The 17,839-nt window shown below is 33.3% G+C and overlaps 2 protein-coding genes across 5 annotated transcripts in view; one reads left to right on the forward strand and one right to left on the reverse strand.

Moving 5' to 3' along the window:
* LOC127179878 (formin-1) overlaps nt 1–8,894 on the forward strand; it is an 87,458-nt gene extending 78,564 nt beyond the window's left edge. For all 4 annotated transcript variants that reach the window (XM_051133665.1, XM_051133664.1, XM_051133666.1 and 1 more), the window contains 3 exons: nt 3,420–3,569; nt 5,674–5,755; nt 8,061–8,894. In XM_051133665.1, the coding sequence (XP_050989622.1) occupies nt 3,420–3,569; nt 5,674–5,755; nt 8,061–8,105 (277 nt within the window). In that variant the 3' untranslated portion in view covers nt 8,106–8,894. The remainder of the gene's footprint in view (nt 1–3,419; nt 3,570–5,673; nt 5,756–8,060) is intronic.
* On the reverse strand, nt 8,795–13,206 carry grem1b (gremlin 1b). Its single transcript, XM_051133668.1, has 2 exons — nt 13,104–13,206; nt 8,795–11,543 (listed from the first exon to the last, which is right to left on the reverse strand). Exons 1-2 carry the CDS (start codon nt 13,168–13,170, stop codon nt 11,020–11,022), a joined length of 591 nt encoding a protein of 196 aa, XP_050989625.1. The 5' UTR covers nt 13,171–13,206; the 3' UTR covers nt 8,795–11,019.
* Nucleotides 13,207–17,839: the final 4,633 nt, after the last annotated feature.

Here is a 17,839-nt window from a genome sequence, read left to right on the forward strand (position 1 = left end):
ATTACTAGCATGTTTCTGGCATAATTAACAAGTTATAGCATGTTGCTAGCATGTTTCTAACATGTTAATAACATGTCGTTAGCATTATCGCCAAGTTACTAACATGTTAGTAGCGTGTTGTTAGCATAATTAGCATGTTAATAACACATTGCTAACATGATTACCAAATTACTAGCATGTTTCTGGCATAATTAACAAGTTATAGCATGTTGCTAGCATGTTTCTAGCATGTTAATAACATGTCGCTAGCATTATCGCCAAGTTACTAGCATGTTCCTAGCGTGTTGTTAGCATGATTAGCATGTTAATTACATGTTGCTAGCATAATTACCAAATTGCTAGCATGATTAGCAAGTTACTAGCGTGCTGTTACCATGTTTAGCAAGTTACTAACAGGATTCTAGCATGATTAGCATGTTAAAAACATGCTGCTATCATGATTGCCAAATTACTAGCATGTCGTTAACATGATTAGCAAGTTATTAACATGTTGTTAGCATGATTACCAAGTTACTACCATGTTGTTAACATGATTAACATGTTGTTAGCATGATTAAGAAGTTAGTACCATGTTTTAACATGATTAGCATGTTGCTACCATATTTCTTGCATGTTTATTAAGTTACTAGCATGTTGTTAGCATTAAGAAGTTACTAGCAAGTTTCTAACATGATTAGCAAGTTACTAGCCTGTTGCTAGCATGCTGTTATCATGATTAGCATTTTGCTAAGATGTTAGCATGATTAAGAAGTTACTAGCATTTTTCTAGCATGATTAGAATGTTGCTAACATGTTTTTAACATTTTTAGCATATCACTAGCTTGCTGATAACGTTTTAGCATGTTTCTAGCATGATTAGCAAGTTACTAGCAAGTTGTTATTATGTTTTTAGCATGATTAGCATTTTGTTAACATGTTTCTAGCATGATTAGCATGTTTTTAGCATGATTAGCTTGTCACTAGCATGTTTTTAGCATGTTTCTAACATGATTAGCAAGTTAGTAGCATGATTGTAGTTGTTAGTCTTGGTTAGTGAGATCGATGAGTTTGAGTCTCAGTGGATCAGAAATAGTGCACAGAAGGTGGAGTTAAAACTCTAAGAGTTGGAGCTGATCATTTAGTCTCAGAAGAAGAATTTCTTTGTCAAGCCAACTTAACTAGGAAACTGGACATTAGATTATTAAAATATTCAAATAACACTCTATTTTGGGTGAAAATAAAGTTAAAATAATTGTTTGTGTAAGAAACAAACACTTAAACAGCATTTTAGAAACATTTCAAAATGTTTCCCACAATGTTTTTCTAACCTGAATTTGTGACTGTTTGTTAGTGCGTGTCTGTAATCGATCATGTTTGTTCAGTGTGATGAAGCGTTATATAAGATTATATTATATGAGATGAGGAGAGATGAGCACGTCTGCGTTATCTGCATTTTATTTAAGGTTTTGACACTCAGTCTGAGAGCAGCAGAAATCACTGTGTACATTTCATTCATTCCAGTTTAATGCTGCGCAAATCGCACAGTATCGCCGTTCAGCGGCGCAGCAGCAGACAGCAGCTACAGCTCACACATCGACTGTATAAATCACTGACGCACTGTGACACCAGTGTGTGTGTGTGTGTGCGTGTGTGTGCGTGTGTGTGCGTGTGAGAGAGAGACTGTGTGTGTCAGTTTTGGTTTGCACTTTATCTTAAATATTAAAATTATATTCACTCTAGTAAAACAGAACACATGTGCTTGTTATTTAGTGGTTTTATTTATTTATTTATTTATTTATTTATTTTAGAATTTGTGTGTGAAGTGATATTTTCAGGGAATTATCAGGAAATTTTAAAGTTGAGAGGGATTTTACTAAAGACTAATTGACTGGTAGATATTCTCAGCTGTAATATATTGATGCTTTCACCTATATTAAAGCAATTTATAATTTATAAAGAATTTAACAATCTATAATTAATAAATTATATTTTTATTTCATTTTTTATTGTCATGTTTTTTACTGTAATTTTGACTTATCTGATATGTTTAATTTTATTTGGCCCTATTTTCATACATTTATTATTCTAATTATAAATTATTTATTCTGATGTATTTTAAGACATTTTAATTGTAATATTTTATTTTATTTTATTTTTAGTTTTTATTTGCTATATATTTGTTTGGAATTGGAATATTTTTTTCCTGGCATCAGGAGCTTAATGAATCTAACATTTTTCTGTATTTTATTTTCATTTTGTGACCACTTTAATATATTTGCCACGCCATCAGGGGGTGGATGAATCTAGTATTTTTATTTTATTTTATTTTATTTTCAGTTTGTGACAACTGTAATATATTTGTCCTGAGGTCAGGAGGTTGATAAATATATTTTATTTATTTTTTTAAGTTTTTAAGTTTTTAATTTGTTAAAGTATCTATTATTTTTTTTTTTTATTTTATTTTCAGTTTATGACCACTGCAATGTATTTGTCCTGAGGTCTGGAGGTTGATTAATCTATTTTTTTATTTATTTTTTTTATTTTAAGTTTTTTAATTTGTTGAAGTATCTATTATTTTTTATTTTATTTTATTTATTTATTTATTTTTTAACTGCTGTAATATATTTGTCCTGACATCAGGAGGTTGATGAATCGATTTAATTTAACTTAATTTTTTTTTTTTTTTGACTGCTGTAAGATATTTGTCCTGCTGTCAAGGGTTTGATGAATCTAGTATTTTATTTTATTTTATTTTACTTTATTTTACTGCCATCAAGAGTTTGATGAATCTAGTATTTTTATTTTATTTTATTTTATTTTTAGTTTATGAGCGCTGTAATATATCTGTCGTGCCATCAGGAGGCTGATGAATCTGTGTTTTGCGGCACTGATACGCTCCTGAGCGTTCCTGACGTGTCCGTGTTTAACGCTCCATTGAGTTTCTCCTCGGTTCATGTCATGTGTGATCTGTCACACGCGTGACCGTTAATCTCGCCGTTCCACTTGATTTGCGGCCGCTGAGCGTGATTTTCTGCCACTAACGGCACATCGTGTTTAAGTCTCTTTTCACGCTGTTTTACCCTTAATGGGGGTAAATCTTGTCACCATACGTCACAACAGCAGCCACAACACTTTCACAGACATTCCTGATCGGATCCTCAACAAAAAAACAACCAAATAAAAATCCTGTAGGATCTTACTTTTATGCACCAGAAAACCAGACATTTTAATGTTTTAGAATATTACAAATAAACTTTTAATAACATTATATTTTGGGTAAAAATAAGGTTAAGTAGGATGTTGTAGGAAATGTTTTATAACCCAAATGTGTTACCTACAAATATACTTGTTTCAGTGTAAAATATGTTGAATGTGGCATCTTTTGATTCTCTTGTGAGAACAGATGTCATGTTGATTGATTTTTCATATTTTTCTCATAGTTTCCAGGAAATGGTGATGTACTTCGGGCTCAAACCCAAGTCTGGAGAGAAGGAGGTTTCTCCAAACTACATCTTCATGCTGTGGTACGAGTTCTGCAATGATTTCAAGAACATCTGGAACCGAGAGAATAAAAACATTTCCAAAGAAAGGTGAGGACCATACGTCTCACAATCACTCGCTGAGATTGAAGTTTAGAGACTGAAGCTGTGTAAATGTGCTCAACCTCAGGTCATACAAGATTAGGAAGAGTTTGTTTGTTCATCAGATTTGTAGAAATGTGTCATTTCATCACTTGCTCACCAATGGATGTGAATGGGTGCCGTCATAATGAGAGTCCAAACAGCTGATAAAAACATCACAGTAATCCACAAGTAATCCACGCCACCCCAGTCCATCAGTTCACATCTTGAGAAGACAAAAGTGTCAAAGTTTAGAGCTGTTTTGGCGGTGCTTGATCTGTGCAGATTTCTCTCCTGATTCAGACCACTTTTTTGCTGAAGGGAAGTGTTATTATGGATTATGCACATGTATTTGTTTAAGCTTTTGTCTTCTCAAGATGTGAACTGATGGACTGGATTGGTGTGGATTACTTGTGGATTATTGTGATGTTTTTATCAGCTGTTTGGACTCTTATTCTGACGGCACCCATTCACTGCAGATTGAGCAAGTGATGGAATGACACATTTTTTTTTTGCTATTAAATGTCATCTTTTCAGATCATTAGTGATACAAGATTAGAATAAGTTTGTTTCTTCATCAGATTTGTAGAAGTGTGTCGTTTCATCACTTGCTCATCAATGGATGTGAATGGGTGCCGTCAGAATGAGAGTCCAAACAGCTGATAAAAACATCACAGTAATCCACAAGCAATCCAAACCACTCCAGTCCATCAGTTCACATCTTGAGAAGACAAAAATGTTAAAGTTTAGAGCTGTTTTGGCAGTGCTTGATCTGTGCAGATTTGTTTCCTGCTTCAGACTACTTTTTCACTGGAAGGAAGCGTTATTATGGATGATGCACATGTATTTGTTTCAGCTTTTGTGATGTTTTTATCACCTGTTTGGACTTTCATTCTGACGGCACCCATTCACATCCATTGGTGAGCAAGTGATGAAATGACACATTTCTTTTGCTATGAAATGTCATCTTTTCAGATCATTAGTAATACAAGATTATAATGAGTTTGTTTCTTCATCAGATTTGTAGAAATGTCATTTTATCACTTGCTCACCAATGGATGTGAATGGGTGCCGTCAGAATGAGAGTCTAAACGGCTGATAAAAACATCACAATAATCCACAAGTAATCCACACCACTCCAGTCCATCAGTTCACATCTTGAGAAGACAAAAGTGTCAAAGTTTAAAGCTGTTTTGGCGGTGCTTGATCTGTGCAGATTTCTCTCCCGATTCAGAACAGACCACTGGATTTGTTTCAGCTTTTGTCTTCTCAAGATGTTAACTGATGGACTGGAGTGGTGTGCATTACTTGTGGATTATTTTGATGTTTTTATCAGCTGGTTTCTGACGGCACCCATTCACATCCATTGGTGAGACAGTGATGGAATGACACATTTCTACAAATCTGATGAAGAAACAAACTCATCCTAACCTTGGTTGGTTTGAGGGCGTGAATATTTTCAGCTAATTGTCATTTTTGTCTGAACTGTTCGTTTAACGATCTCCCAGAACGCACTGCTCTAATGGGCTGCCGTGCAAATGCAGTAAAAGCAGAGGGATGTTGTCCCTCAGTGGGACGTCCTGCTAACTGGACATCACGGGTCGAGGGCAGCGTCATAAATTCAGCTCGTACTGATTATTTGTATTTGTCCACACGATTCGTTTGGCAGGCGTTTTCAGTGAAGCTTTTACAGATCAAACCTACTGCCAATATTCAGCTCTCACTTAAAATGCACAAAACATCTTGGTCATTAGTCACCGTTGCTCTTGTTTTTCAGTCAAGATATCCAAACATTTACTTGAGAAGCAAAAATGCCGTGTTTCAGAGAAGATATCATCTATCAGCTCAGTTTATTTTTGTTTCTCTGTGGTGTTTTCTTGTTTTAAGCATAAATCTAACAAACTTTGCTGAAGTATAAAAACAAAAACAGCTTGTGTAAGAGGAAAAGTTGACTCAGAATGAGCACGGTGACTCTAAAGTTTGACCTCCATTCACAAAAAAAACATTGTCTACGTTTATCAGGTGAAACCCGGGCAATTATATTTTTGCTTTAATTTGTGCTCTTTTATTTCAGACTCAAAGAAGCTCAGCAAACCGTCCAGAAAATCACAGCTGAGAAGAAAGTGGAGACCAAGAAGATCAATGCAAACAGTCTGGTGAGAAAACGGCTCATTACATTCATAACACACATGTAAAACACACGCAATAAAGTCAAACATCATCAGGCCGCAGAATCTAAAGAATGAGTGTCAATTTATTTAAAACATTGTGGTATAAAATTAATGCAAAATCATTTCTGTGATTAATCGAAGCAAAGTAAATGAGCGTCATTGATTATTGACATTTTCTTGGTGCTTTTTGATCATTATTAGTTGCTTGTTTCCTTCATTTCTGCTCTTACATTCACACACAGAAAACCAAATGAAGAGTTTTATCATATTTTTTTAATTAACCAAAAAATAAGCAGAATTTCAAAAACAGTGCCTACAATCAGTGCATTTTTAATGTAACGAAAAATCAGGAAAAATATTTAGTTTTACATAAACTGAAAGTATGATTTTTAAATGTTTAAAACACTTAACGCCAAATAATTTTTTGTGACTAATCAAAGCAAAGTAAATGAGTGTCATTGATCACTGACATTTTATAGGTGCTTTTTGACCATTTTTGACCATTGTTTGTTTCCTTCATTTCTGCTCTTACATTCACATACACAGAAAAATATATAGAGTTTTATCTCTTTTTTTTTTACTTAACCTAAAAAATAAAGTTAAAAAATAACTTAAAAAAAAAGCCAAATGAAGAGTTTTATCATATTTTGTTTATTTAACCTAAAGAATTTCAGAATTTCAAAAACAATGCCTATGATTCACAAATTTTAAAGTATCTGTAAATCAGGAAAATATTTAATATGTTGCATAAATAAACTGAAAGTTTTATGATTTTTAAATATTTAAAACATTGTGGTATAAAATGAATGCAAAATAGTTTCTGTGATCAATCAAAATCCAAATAAATGTCAAAGATCATTTCACACAGTTGCATTTTGACAATTATTTTTACAATTCTGATCATTTTTAGATGCTTTTCAGTGAATTTTTTTTTTTTTTTTTTTTTTTTTTTATCATTTTAGTTGCGTGTTTCCTTTATTTCTGCTCTTACATTCACATACACATTTTATTATTATTATAATTTTTTTTTTTTTTTATTTAACCTAAGAAATAAAAAAGCTGAATTTTAAAAACAGTGCCTATGATCCACAGGTTATTAATGTAACTGTAAATCAGAAAAATATTTAGTGTTTTTTGTAAGAAAACTGAAAGTATTATGATTTTTAAATATTTGAAACATGGTGGTATAAATTAAATGCAAAATCATTTCTGTGATTAATCAAAATCAAAATAAATGTCAGTGATCATTTGACATATAATTGCATTTTGACTATTTTTGACAAATTCTGACCATTTTTAGGTGCTTTTTGACCATTTTATGTTGTTGTTGTTGTTTAGTTTTTTTACTATTTTTGATCATTTTAGTTGCTTGTTTCCTTCATTTACACTCTTACATTCACACACAGAAACCAAATTATGCATTTTATCGTATTTTTTTTATTTAACCTAAAAAATAAAAAAGCAGAATTTCAAAAACAGTGCATTTTTAATGTGATGAAAAATCAGGAAAATATATAGTTTAGCAATATTTAAAAATTTACAACATTGTGATATAAACTGAATGCAAAAACATTTCTGTGATTAGTCAAAATATATATATATATATATTTTTTGACAAATTCTGACCATTTTCAGGTTTTTTTTTTTTTTTTTTTAATCATTTTAGTTGCTTCTTTCATTTCTGCTCTTAACAAAAACAAATGAGTTTTATAATATTTTTTTATTTAACCTAAAAAATAAAAAGCAATAAAATAGCAGAAATGAATACACTTAAAGTATTATGATTTTATCTAAACAATTTGTGAATGAATGCAAAATCATTTCTGTGATCAATCAAAATCAAAATAAATGTCGATGCAATTTGACTTTTTTTTTTTTTTTGTTTTTGGTCATTTTAGTTGCTCATTTCCTTAATTTCTGCTCTTATATTCCCACACACACAGAGAAATAATGCAGAGTTTAATAGTTTAATAATTTTCTCACCAAAAACAACACAAGTATCTCTTCTGAAGAAGAGAATCATTAAAATGCATAAAATTGTTCACATATGAACTCACTAGAAACAACTGAGAAATATCTGTGTGCTAAAAGCGTCTGTTATTGTGGAAGCGGACTGAATTTTTCCAGTGTTAAATTTATTGCATCTGTTGTCAATCATTCCTGCATCTCAAACAGTAGGTTTGTGTGATCATTCCCATAAATGCATGAACTGATCACACATGTACTTTGAATGCAACGCTTTGGATAAAAGCCAAAAGGATGAAATTGTTTGTAAAAATCTGTTTGACAGAAAGAGCGACTGCGAAAGAAAGAAGCCGACATGTCATCCAGCTGAGACGACGGGAAACGCGTCTCGTCGCATCCGTCAGGACAGAAACGCTGAGCTCCACAGGAGGTACTGAAGATCAGTTCATCATCAGATACAGGAAAAGTGTTTGGAACCACTTCAGTACGAGAGAAACCTCCTATGAACATCTGACATGGGTAATATCTAATCAGCAGTGCCTCATGTTCATCCAATCCAAACTGGTGAAAAATATTATCTGTGTTTGTACTTGAATCACGTCACTCGCTTCTGCCTTGGTGTTGCACCACATTTTCCTTTTGCCAAAACGTGAGGCACTTTCACACTCCTCACTGGTGAAGCCTATGCAATATCCTGCGTTAAAAAGAAAAACGTGCGATCATATCCATCCGTTTCATGTGTTATGATGTATGTTACGATGAGGAATGAATCATATTTACCCTACAGTGATGACATTTTCATGTGTAAATGAGTCAGTCAAAGCCCTATTTATTAACAGAATGAAGGTTTTATTGAGGATGAAAATGATATTGTTTTCCCATCGGTTCATATGTAATCAGTTCAGTCAGTTATGTAGTTATTTCAGGCCCAAATGTGTTGAAAACCCGAGGTGTTTTCACTGTTAAACACATCAAACCTCCTGGAACATTATTACAGTGTCAGATTTTTATTGACATTTTTTTTAATTTCCTGTGATAATTTGTACAGTTATTAGGTGCAATAAATGTTTTGGACATCAGCGTCTGCAAAAGGAAACGTAAGATTCTCAAAAGTCTGCATATTATTTTTGTTGTATTATTAAAGGTATTTACATTTAAATCACACTTGATTTGATTCGTTTTTGTTGCATGAGAAATTCAGTCCGTTTGATGAAGTTTGTCCACGTTTCCGCAGTTCCTGCGTTTAATGACTGCTTTTCCTCTAAATTGCCTCGTAAGCTTGGCTGCGTATGCGGTCGAGCTCAGTGCGTAAAACGCGCAGCGTGAAATTGATTCGTGTGGTAATTTATGAAGCGTTTAATCGTGCGTTTGTCAGAGAGAGATCGGGGGTCAAAATGTTTGACCTTTTATTAATACGATCTTCCCGCAGGCCTTGAACATCTTCGTACAAGCACTATCTACATACAACATTATACACAACATCTGTACAAAACGTGTGATCAAACTGCATATAATCTTTCCATGTTTAATCTCTATGACTGATATTATATAAATAGATGAATAGCATGAAGAAACTCACAGCAATCCAGCAGAAACATGAAGAACAGTGTCTCATTCAGTCACATTAAATAAAGTCGTTCCACATAGTGGAAACTATCAGTCCTTAAACTCTCTTTATTCTAGAATTGGAGATGAATGAAGACATTCACCATGAGGAATGATGCTCTTCTGCATCTGTCACCATTACAACACACACTTCACTAGAACATTTCACAAAACTCTAAGATCAAAAATTGGGGTTATTGTTTATTTTTTTTATTAGGTATTATTATTATTATTACCAGTGAAAACAATGATCTTTTTTTTTTTTTTTTGGTAGATTTTCACTGGTGTTCCTGCAATTGATTTTAGTTTATAAAAGTAAAAACACTAATAATTAATAAGCTTCAAAAACTGCATGTTTAATAATCAAACAATTTAAATATTGTTTAAAACAATTGTTTTAATTACAAAATTGGTATTAGAATTTTTAAGTATTATAAGTTTTAAATGATTGTGGTACAAAATGCAGAATAATTTGTGTGACCAGTCAAATTAACACAAATGACTGTCATTAATCATTTGACATTTTGGGGTGTTTTTGACCACTTTTAGATGTTTTTTCTTTTCCTGCTGGTGTTCAGTCCTGTGGTTAAACTTAGTTTATAAAAGTACAAATAACTGCATGCATCTCTCAGTTAATGAGCTCAAAAAAACATGTTGAATCATAAAAGAGTATTTACATTTTACAAACTGTTTTTTGATTAAAAAATGAGTTTTCATGTCACTTTTCATGCACTACTACTCAACATTTGGATTAATTCAAAATTCATGTGGTAAAAAATGAATGCAAATCATTTCTGTGACCAGTCAAATGAATGCAAACAATTGTCATTGATCATTCTACTTTTTAAAAAACAGTTTTTAGGTACTTTTAGGTGACTATTTTTTATTTTACCATTTTAAGTTTTTTAGTTAGTTTATAAATATACAAATACTGCATGCATCTCTCAATGTCATAAAAAATGCATGTTTAATATCATAAAAAATATTTAAATGTTTGTGTAAAACAATAGTTTAAGATGAAGTATGAGACTTTTTATATCAACTACCCACATCCACTGCTAGTCAAAATGTTTAGGTGTTTTTTTGCATTTTTAGATTTTTTTTTAAACTGGTGTTCAATAATCCTAAAGTTAAACTTTGTTTATACAAGTACAAGTACTGCATGCATCATGTGGTTGCAATTTTCTAAACATTTTTAGGTGCTTCTTGACTATTTTCACCATCTTAAGGTCCTTTTTCCTGCAGTTAGTTTATAAATATACAAATACTCATGCATCTCTCAATGTTATACAAAATGCATGTTTAATATTATCAAAAATCTTTAAACGGTTGCATAAAAGGATAGTCAAAATTTTAAGATGCTTTTCGCCTTTTTTGACCATTTTAAGGTTTTAAATCTTGTGTTCAACAATACTTAAATTAAACTTCGTTTATAAAAGTAGAAATACTGCATGCCTTCTCACTCATAAAACTGCATTTAAAACTCAAGATTGATATTTAAAATGACACTTTTCATGTCAACTACCCACGTGCACTACTAGGTAAAAACTGGACTGGACTATTGCCTGAAAGTGAATTTGTAGACGAATGTAAATGGTGTGTAATGGTGACAGATGTAGTTCCAGCAGATCAAGCGTGTCTCGTACTCGTGCGTTCTTACTGAAGCTTCGCTGTCGGTTCTAGTCCAGCTCGATGGAGATGCAGCGGCACTGTTTGACCCGCTGGACGCGCTTTTTCCGGGTCGGCGGCTGCTGGTCGGGGCAGTTGAGGGTGAAGGTCATGGTGGTGAAGCGCTTGGGTTTGCAGAACGAGCACGACTGGAACGCTCCCTCCTCCCGGCGCACGTGTCTGGGGATGTAGAAGGAGTTGCACTGTCCGTAGCAGAACCGGTTGATGATGGTCCGGCTGATGCAGCCCTCCTCGTGGATGGTCTGCTTGAGCGGCTGCGTCTTGCACCAGTCGCGCTTCAGGTAGCGGCGCTCGGTGACGTGCAGCGCCTCCTGGCTGGACTCCAGAACCTCCTCCGAACCCCGGCTCCTACCTCTCGAGCCCGAAGCCGGCTGCTGCTGGTCCGACTCGTTCGGGTTGCTCTTGTCCGGGTGAGGGATCGCGCCTCGGTTCCGCTTGCATTCGGTGGGAGTCGAGAGAAGAACCCAAACGAAGAGCAGAGCGCACAGGATCCGAGCGGAGGAGGCCATCGGCACTGGCGGGAGAACATTAAGCGAACGTTACATTGTATCATTTCGCAAACATTTTCGGAACGCTACATTTGAATGTTTTCCGAACGTTCTGAAACAAGTAACATTTAAAAAATGTTGCATTGTGAGAACATTCTGTCGCAGAACGTAAAGGTCACCTTTACTTCTGTAGCGCTTTTACAATACAAATTGTGTCAAAGCAGCTTTACAGTATTAATAATGCAAAACGTTTGTTCCTAACCTTGCCAGAACGTTTTGAGAACATTCTCTGTTAGCTGTGAGTATTCACAAACGTTCCAGAACTTAATGTTCTTTTGCACTAAAAGGTTCTTTCCTGGTCCCACCGATTCATCCTTTATTATAATTACCTATTTTTAATCACTGAGTGATTAACATCTCCATAAACCTACCTTAAAATTTGAAATGTGCTTGAAATTTGTTGTTTCAACATTGAAACAACGTTGTAAAAACGTTTAATGCTGAATGTTGAGTAAAAAAGTACTTAGAAATAATCTGTACACTGGCCTCTCATTATTAAAACATCTTCATAAATTAGAAATGTTTTTGAGGTTTTAATAATAAGGTTTATAAGGTTTAATATAACCTGTATTATTAATTTTAATAATATATATGTGACCATGGACCACAAAACCAGTCATAAAGGTCTTTTTTTTTAATTGAGATTTATATAGCATTTGAAAGCTGAATAAATACACTTTCCATTGATGTATGGGTTGTTAGGATAGGACAATATTTGGCCAGGATACAACTATGTGAAAATCTACAATCTGAGGGTGCAAATAAATCATAATATTGATAAAATCATCTTATGAAGTTTTTAGCAGTGTATGTTACTAATCAAAAATTAAGTTGATGTATTTATGATAGGAAATGGAACTTCATGGAACATGATCTGTACTTAATATCCTAATAATTTTTGGCCCATACAATGTATTTTTGGCTATTGCTACAATTATACTCGTGCTACTTAAGACTGGTTTTGTGCTCCAGGGAATGAATGAATATATGAATACATGAAGTTGACTATAATTACATATAAATATATAGAGTTAATAGAAGAATAGAATATAGAAGTCTGGAGCATTATTACTCCGGGGAACTTTAGAGAAGACCATGATACATGATCAAATAAGCATGGAACCATGTCTAAATCTCACAAACATTCTTAATTTTTTAATATTTAGACAATTGTTAAATCTGAACGACAGCAGAATTGTCTGTTTTTATGCATTTTTAAATTCAAGGATGAGATTCGTGAGAAATCTAGTCATGCATGAGATCTTCAGTTTGTGATCCAGATGTTAAACATCACAAAAAAACATCAGGACAGTATTACATAGTTCCTGTAGCTCAAACACTAGCAACGCTAAGGTCATGGGTTCGATTCCTAGAGAATGCATGAGCTGATCACATCTATCATGAATGCAAGTCACTTTGGATAAAATTATCTGATCAATGCATAATGCATAAATGTGCAGAGAGAAAGAAGGGCACCTGCTCCAAACACACGTCAATTGATCAGTGAAGGAGTGAGGATCTCTCACCTGTCAGTGGAGAGGAGCTTCTAGCAGAGGAGATCAGTGTGAGGAGAGGAGCAGCGATCCGTCCCATAGACAAACACACGCTGAGCGTCTGCTGTTAAATGAGCACCACATCTCCACGCTCTCAGACACAACGCTGGAGAATCAGAGCTGTCCGGCCCCTCACACACACACACACACACACACTCATGCAGAGAGAGAGAGAGAGAGAGAGAGAGAGAGAGGAGGGCTCTGTCTGTCTGTTTGTACAGACTCCTGCTGCTGGAGATCTCATCAGTGGATCTCAACAAGAACTGAAACAGAACAATACGACATTTATGGATGGAAACTTTTATGATGGTTCATGTTGGTGACGAAGAGCTGCTGTTGATCAGCTAAATGATGATGATGATGGGTTTGTGCATCCTGAGATATAAACTGTGTGTGTGTGTGTATACACAAAATGTTTTTTACATTTTTTTTTTTTTTTTAAAGAAGTCTCTTCAGCTTACCAGGTCTGCATTTATTTAATTCAAAGTACAGCAAAAACAGTACAAAATGTAAATGTTTTTACCATTTAAAATAACTGCTTTCTATTTTAATATATTTTAAAATACAATTTATTCCTGTGATTTCAATGCTAAATTTTTAGCATCATTACTCCAGTCACATGATCCTTCAGAAAGCATTCGTTCATTTCAGGTTTCTTTGATGAATAGAAAGTTCAGAAGAACAGCGTTTATCAAAATAGAAATGTTTTGTAACATTATAAATGTCTCTCATCACTTTTGATCAATTTAAAGCATCCTTGCTAAATAAAAGTATTAATTTCTACAATTTCTGACTCCTTGACTCCAAGTTTTTGAATGGTGTAGTGTATAATGTTACAAAAGCTTTTTATTTCAGATAAATGCTGATCTTTGGATCTTTCTATTCATCAAAGAATCTTGAAAAAAAATGTACACAACTGTTTCAAATATTGATGATAATAATAAAAAAGTTTCTTGAGCAGCAAATCAGCATGTTAGAATGATTTCTGAAAAATCATGTGACACTGAAGACTGGAGTAATGATGCTGAAAATTCAGCGGCGCATCACAGAAATAAATTACATTTTACAATATTTTCAAAAAGAAAGCAGGTATCTTAAATAGTAAAATATTTCACACTATTACTGCTTTTGCTGTATTATTAATCAAATAAATTCAGGCTTAATGAGCAGAAGAGACTTCTTTAAAAATGTTAAAAATCTTACTGCTCAAAAACTGGTGTATATTATATTATATTATATTATATATTGACTGGTGTATAGCCATTCAAAAGTTTGGAATCAGTAGATTTTTAATGTTTTTTTTTTTTTTTTTCTGCATGTATTTGACAAACCGAAGTACAGTTAAAAACAGTAATATTGTGAAATATTATTGCAATTTAAAATTATGGCTTTCTGTTTTATTATGGCTCAAAATATAATTTATTCCTGTAATGCAATGCTAAATTTCGACCTGTCATTTTTCCATTCAGTGTCACATAATCCTTCAGAAATCATTCTTTGTTATCAACGCTGTAAACAGTTTTTGCTGCTTAATATTATTTTGGAACATGTGATACTTTTCCCTCTTAAAAACATAATTTTGTATTCATGTGTTCAAACTATTTTCTACAAAAAACTAAAATTTAAAGATGTAAAAAATATAAATATTGAGTACATCACACATTTATTATTATTAATTATTTTAGTTATTATTATTATTTTATTTTATTTTTTTTAATGTTTAAAAGAAAAATCTTTGAGTAATGATAATCAAGTTTTCCTCAAATCTCAACAGTGTTGAGCCACGTGACAAGCGAAACCCGCCGGACGTCCAAAAGGCGCCAATTTAAATCGAACACGAGCGCGGCGGTTTAACAGCAACGGCCGCTTTGGTTTTACACAAAACTATCATTTTACTAAAGCAATATATCATATGAGTCATATGAACTGTTTTTATGACACTTTTATTGTCAAAGTGTCCGTCCACCGAGCGACTGGGCCGTTTTTCCTCACAGAAGAGCGACATGAGGCGGCATGAGTAAACGACGACAGAATCTTTATTTCTGTATAATCTAATCCTTTAAGAGAGAAATAAGCTGCTATTAATTTGTTTCACTATAGCGCACTCTTTAGCAACACATCTGCTCTTGTTTGATCGATTCGGAGCCATTAATTCAGTTCATAATTGTTTAGAGTTGGTGTGTTACGTCAGTTTATTCTCCGCATGTGTTTCTCATTTATTCCCTTTCTTGGCTACAAAACAACTGACCACAAATATGAACGTTTTGTCGTTTATAAAACACGCCACAGCATCGCTTTCTGCCACATATACATGATCCATGTACAAGGATCTAATAAGCTCTTCTGTCCTCAACTGTTTTAGTTTGCGTTTTTCTCAAGGCCAAATTCTTCCAAATCCTCTCTAATGGAGATGAAAGCATTTCAATTGCCATCCTTCACACACTGTGTGTGTGTTTGAATCTGTCTTGAGGGAAAACGAGTCCAGAAATTCACACAAGTCGTGATGATTTCTCAATCGGAGCAGCTTGATTGTGTTGCGCGTCAATTTGACGCGGCCTTGATTTTTCAAACTGCTTGAAATACTGGTTAAACTATTTATTTCTTCTTGAAATTTGGTGAATGTTTCTCATTTGGGGTCACGAATAACCATGCAAAGTTTCAACACGTCAATGTGTTTTGAAAAGGCTGTACAAAAATGATTTACTCCCTATTGGCTTCAATACAGTTTGCCAAAAATCAACACCAAAGAATCGGGTAAGACGCAGAAAACCTTTATTTTAATTTGGCAGAGACTAAAATGTGACCCTTGTCTTAAATAGCTCATTTGTAGCAATAGCCAAAATTGTAGACTTTTCTTTTATGCCAAAAATTATTGTAAGGATATTAAGATCATGTTCCGTGAAGATATTTTGTAAATTTCCTACTGTAAATATATCAAAACCTAATTTTTGATTATGAAATATGCATTGCTAAGAACTTCATCTGAACAACTTTAAAGGTGATTTTCTCAGTATTTAGATGTTTTTGCACCTTCAGATTCCAGATTTTCACATAGTTGTATCTCAGCCAAATATTGTCCTATTCTAACAAACCATGCACCAATGGGTAGTTCATTTGTGACCCTGGACCACAAAACCAGTCTTATGTTGCACAGGTATATTTGTAGCAATAGCCAAAAATACATCGGATGGGTCAAATTTATCGATTTTTCTTTTATGCCAAAAATCATTGGAATATTAAGTAAAGATCATGTTTCATGATTTTTCTTTTTGATGCCAAAAATCATTGGAATATTAAGTAAAGATCATGTTTCATGAAGATATTTTGTAAATTTCCTACCATAAATATATCAAAACTTAATTTTTAATTAGTAAAATGCATTGCTATGAACTTAATTTGGACAACTTTAAAGGTGATTTTCTCAATATTTTGATTTTTTGGAACCAGATTCCAGATTTTCAAATAGATTTATCTCGGCCAAATATTGTCCTATTCTAAGAAACCATACATCAATGGAAAGCTCATTTGTGACCCTGTACCACAAAACCAGTCTTATGTTGCATCGGTATATTTGTAGCAATAGCCAAAAATACATCAGATGGGTCAAATTTATCAAATTTTCTTTTATGCCAAAAATCATTAGAATATTAAGTAAACATCATGTTCCATGAAGATATTTTGTAAATTTCCTACCGTAAATATATCAAAACTTAATTTTTGATTAGTAAATGCATTGCTATGAACTTCATTTGGACTTTTGAACTTATGAACTTTAAACGTGATTTTCTCAATATTTTGATTTTTTGGAAACAGATTCCAGATTTTCAAATAGATTTATCTCGGCCAAATATTGTCCGATTTCAAGAAATTTATACTTATGACACTTATTTCACAAATATGAAACACATGAGAACTTATGAAATTGAAGACCTGTCTTCTGAGTCTCTTTATTGAGTTGAGTTTCACAATCAAAAAAATCAGGTTTTGGTTGTTAGCTTTGTGGATCTGTTAAGTGAGGAAAAAAATAAGTGAAAACCCCATTTGATTTCAGCCTTACAAGGGCTTGAGAAAAAGACATCACAAAAGGCAAGGAAAGTACAAATAGCAATAAATACTACCTACACCAAGTATAAATAATGTTAGACAATCATATTTATACTACTCACTAATATTTAAAGTAGTCATGTGTTCAGATGTGTTGGTCAAATTAACCCCTAACATGATGAAAATAATATTTAGATGAAAATTATTACATTTCTCACATATTATATATTTTTAGTGTACAATAAATGTTTTGGTTTTATATGAATCTTTTCAATGTGGGTTTATCTGACCTCCAACATGAATGTTGTACCCAGTTTTGAACAACAGGAGGTTAATCCTAACTAGTTGTTATGTAAATCAGTAAATCTTGACATGATCAACCACTAAAATGCAACAAAACTCAGACGCATGATAGAAGGGTATATTATAAAAAAAGAAACGCGTTCATGCTGAAAAGTTTACATATAACCTAGATTTAACTCTTCTCATTCATGCCAAAGTATTGCATTGGTTTCAAGTTTATCAAATCAGCTTCAGACTATAATAAACAGACTGAAGTCAAGTTTACCTTCACCCCCAACTATCTTTCTGTGTATTGTTTGGCAGTAAAACCATTCAAATAGTGTGACGTAAGACCAGTGAACTTTAATACTGAATCTTGCCCC

Source organism: Labeo rohita, chromosome 17 (genome assembly GCF_022985175.1).
Source record: "Labeo rohita strain BAU-BD-2019 chromosome 17, IGBB_LRoh.1.0, whole genome shotgun sequence".
Classification (NCBI taxonomy): domain Eukaryota; kingdom Metazoa; phylum Chordata; class Actinopteri; order Cypriniformes; family Cyprinidae; genus Labeo; species Labeo rohita.

What these genes read in the sequence shown, in the direction of transcription:
- grem1b (XM_051133668.1), bottom strand. Translation starts at nt 13,170, where the DNA reads ATGGGACGGATCGCTGCTCCTCTCCTCACACTGATCTCCTCTGCTAGA. An exon ending in AAGCTCCTCTCCACTGACAG is followed by an intron (nt 11,544 to 13,103) that starts GTGAGAGATCCT and finishes TTCTCCCGCCAG; the next exon opens with TGCCGATGGCCTCCTCCGCT.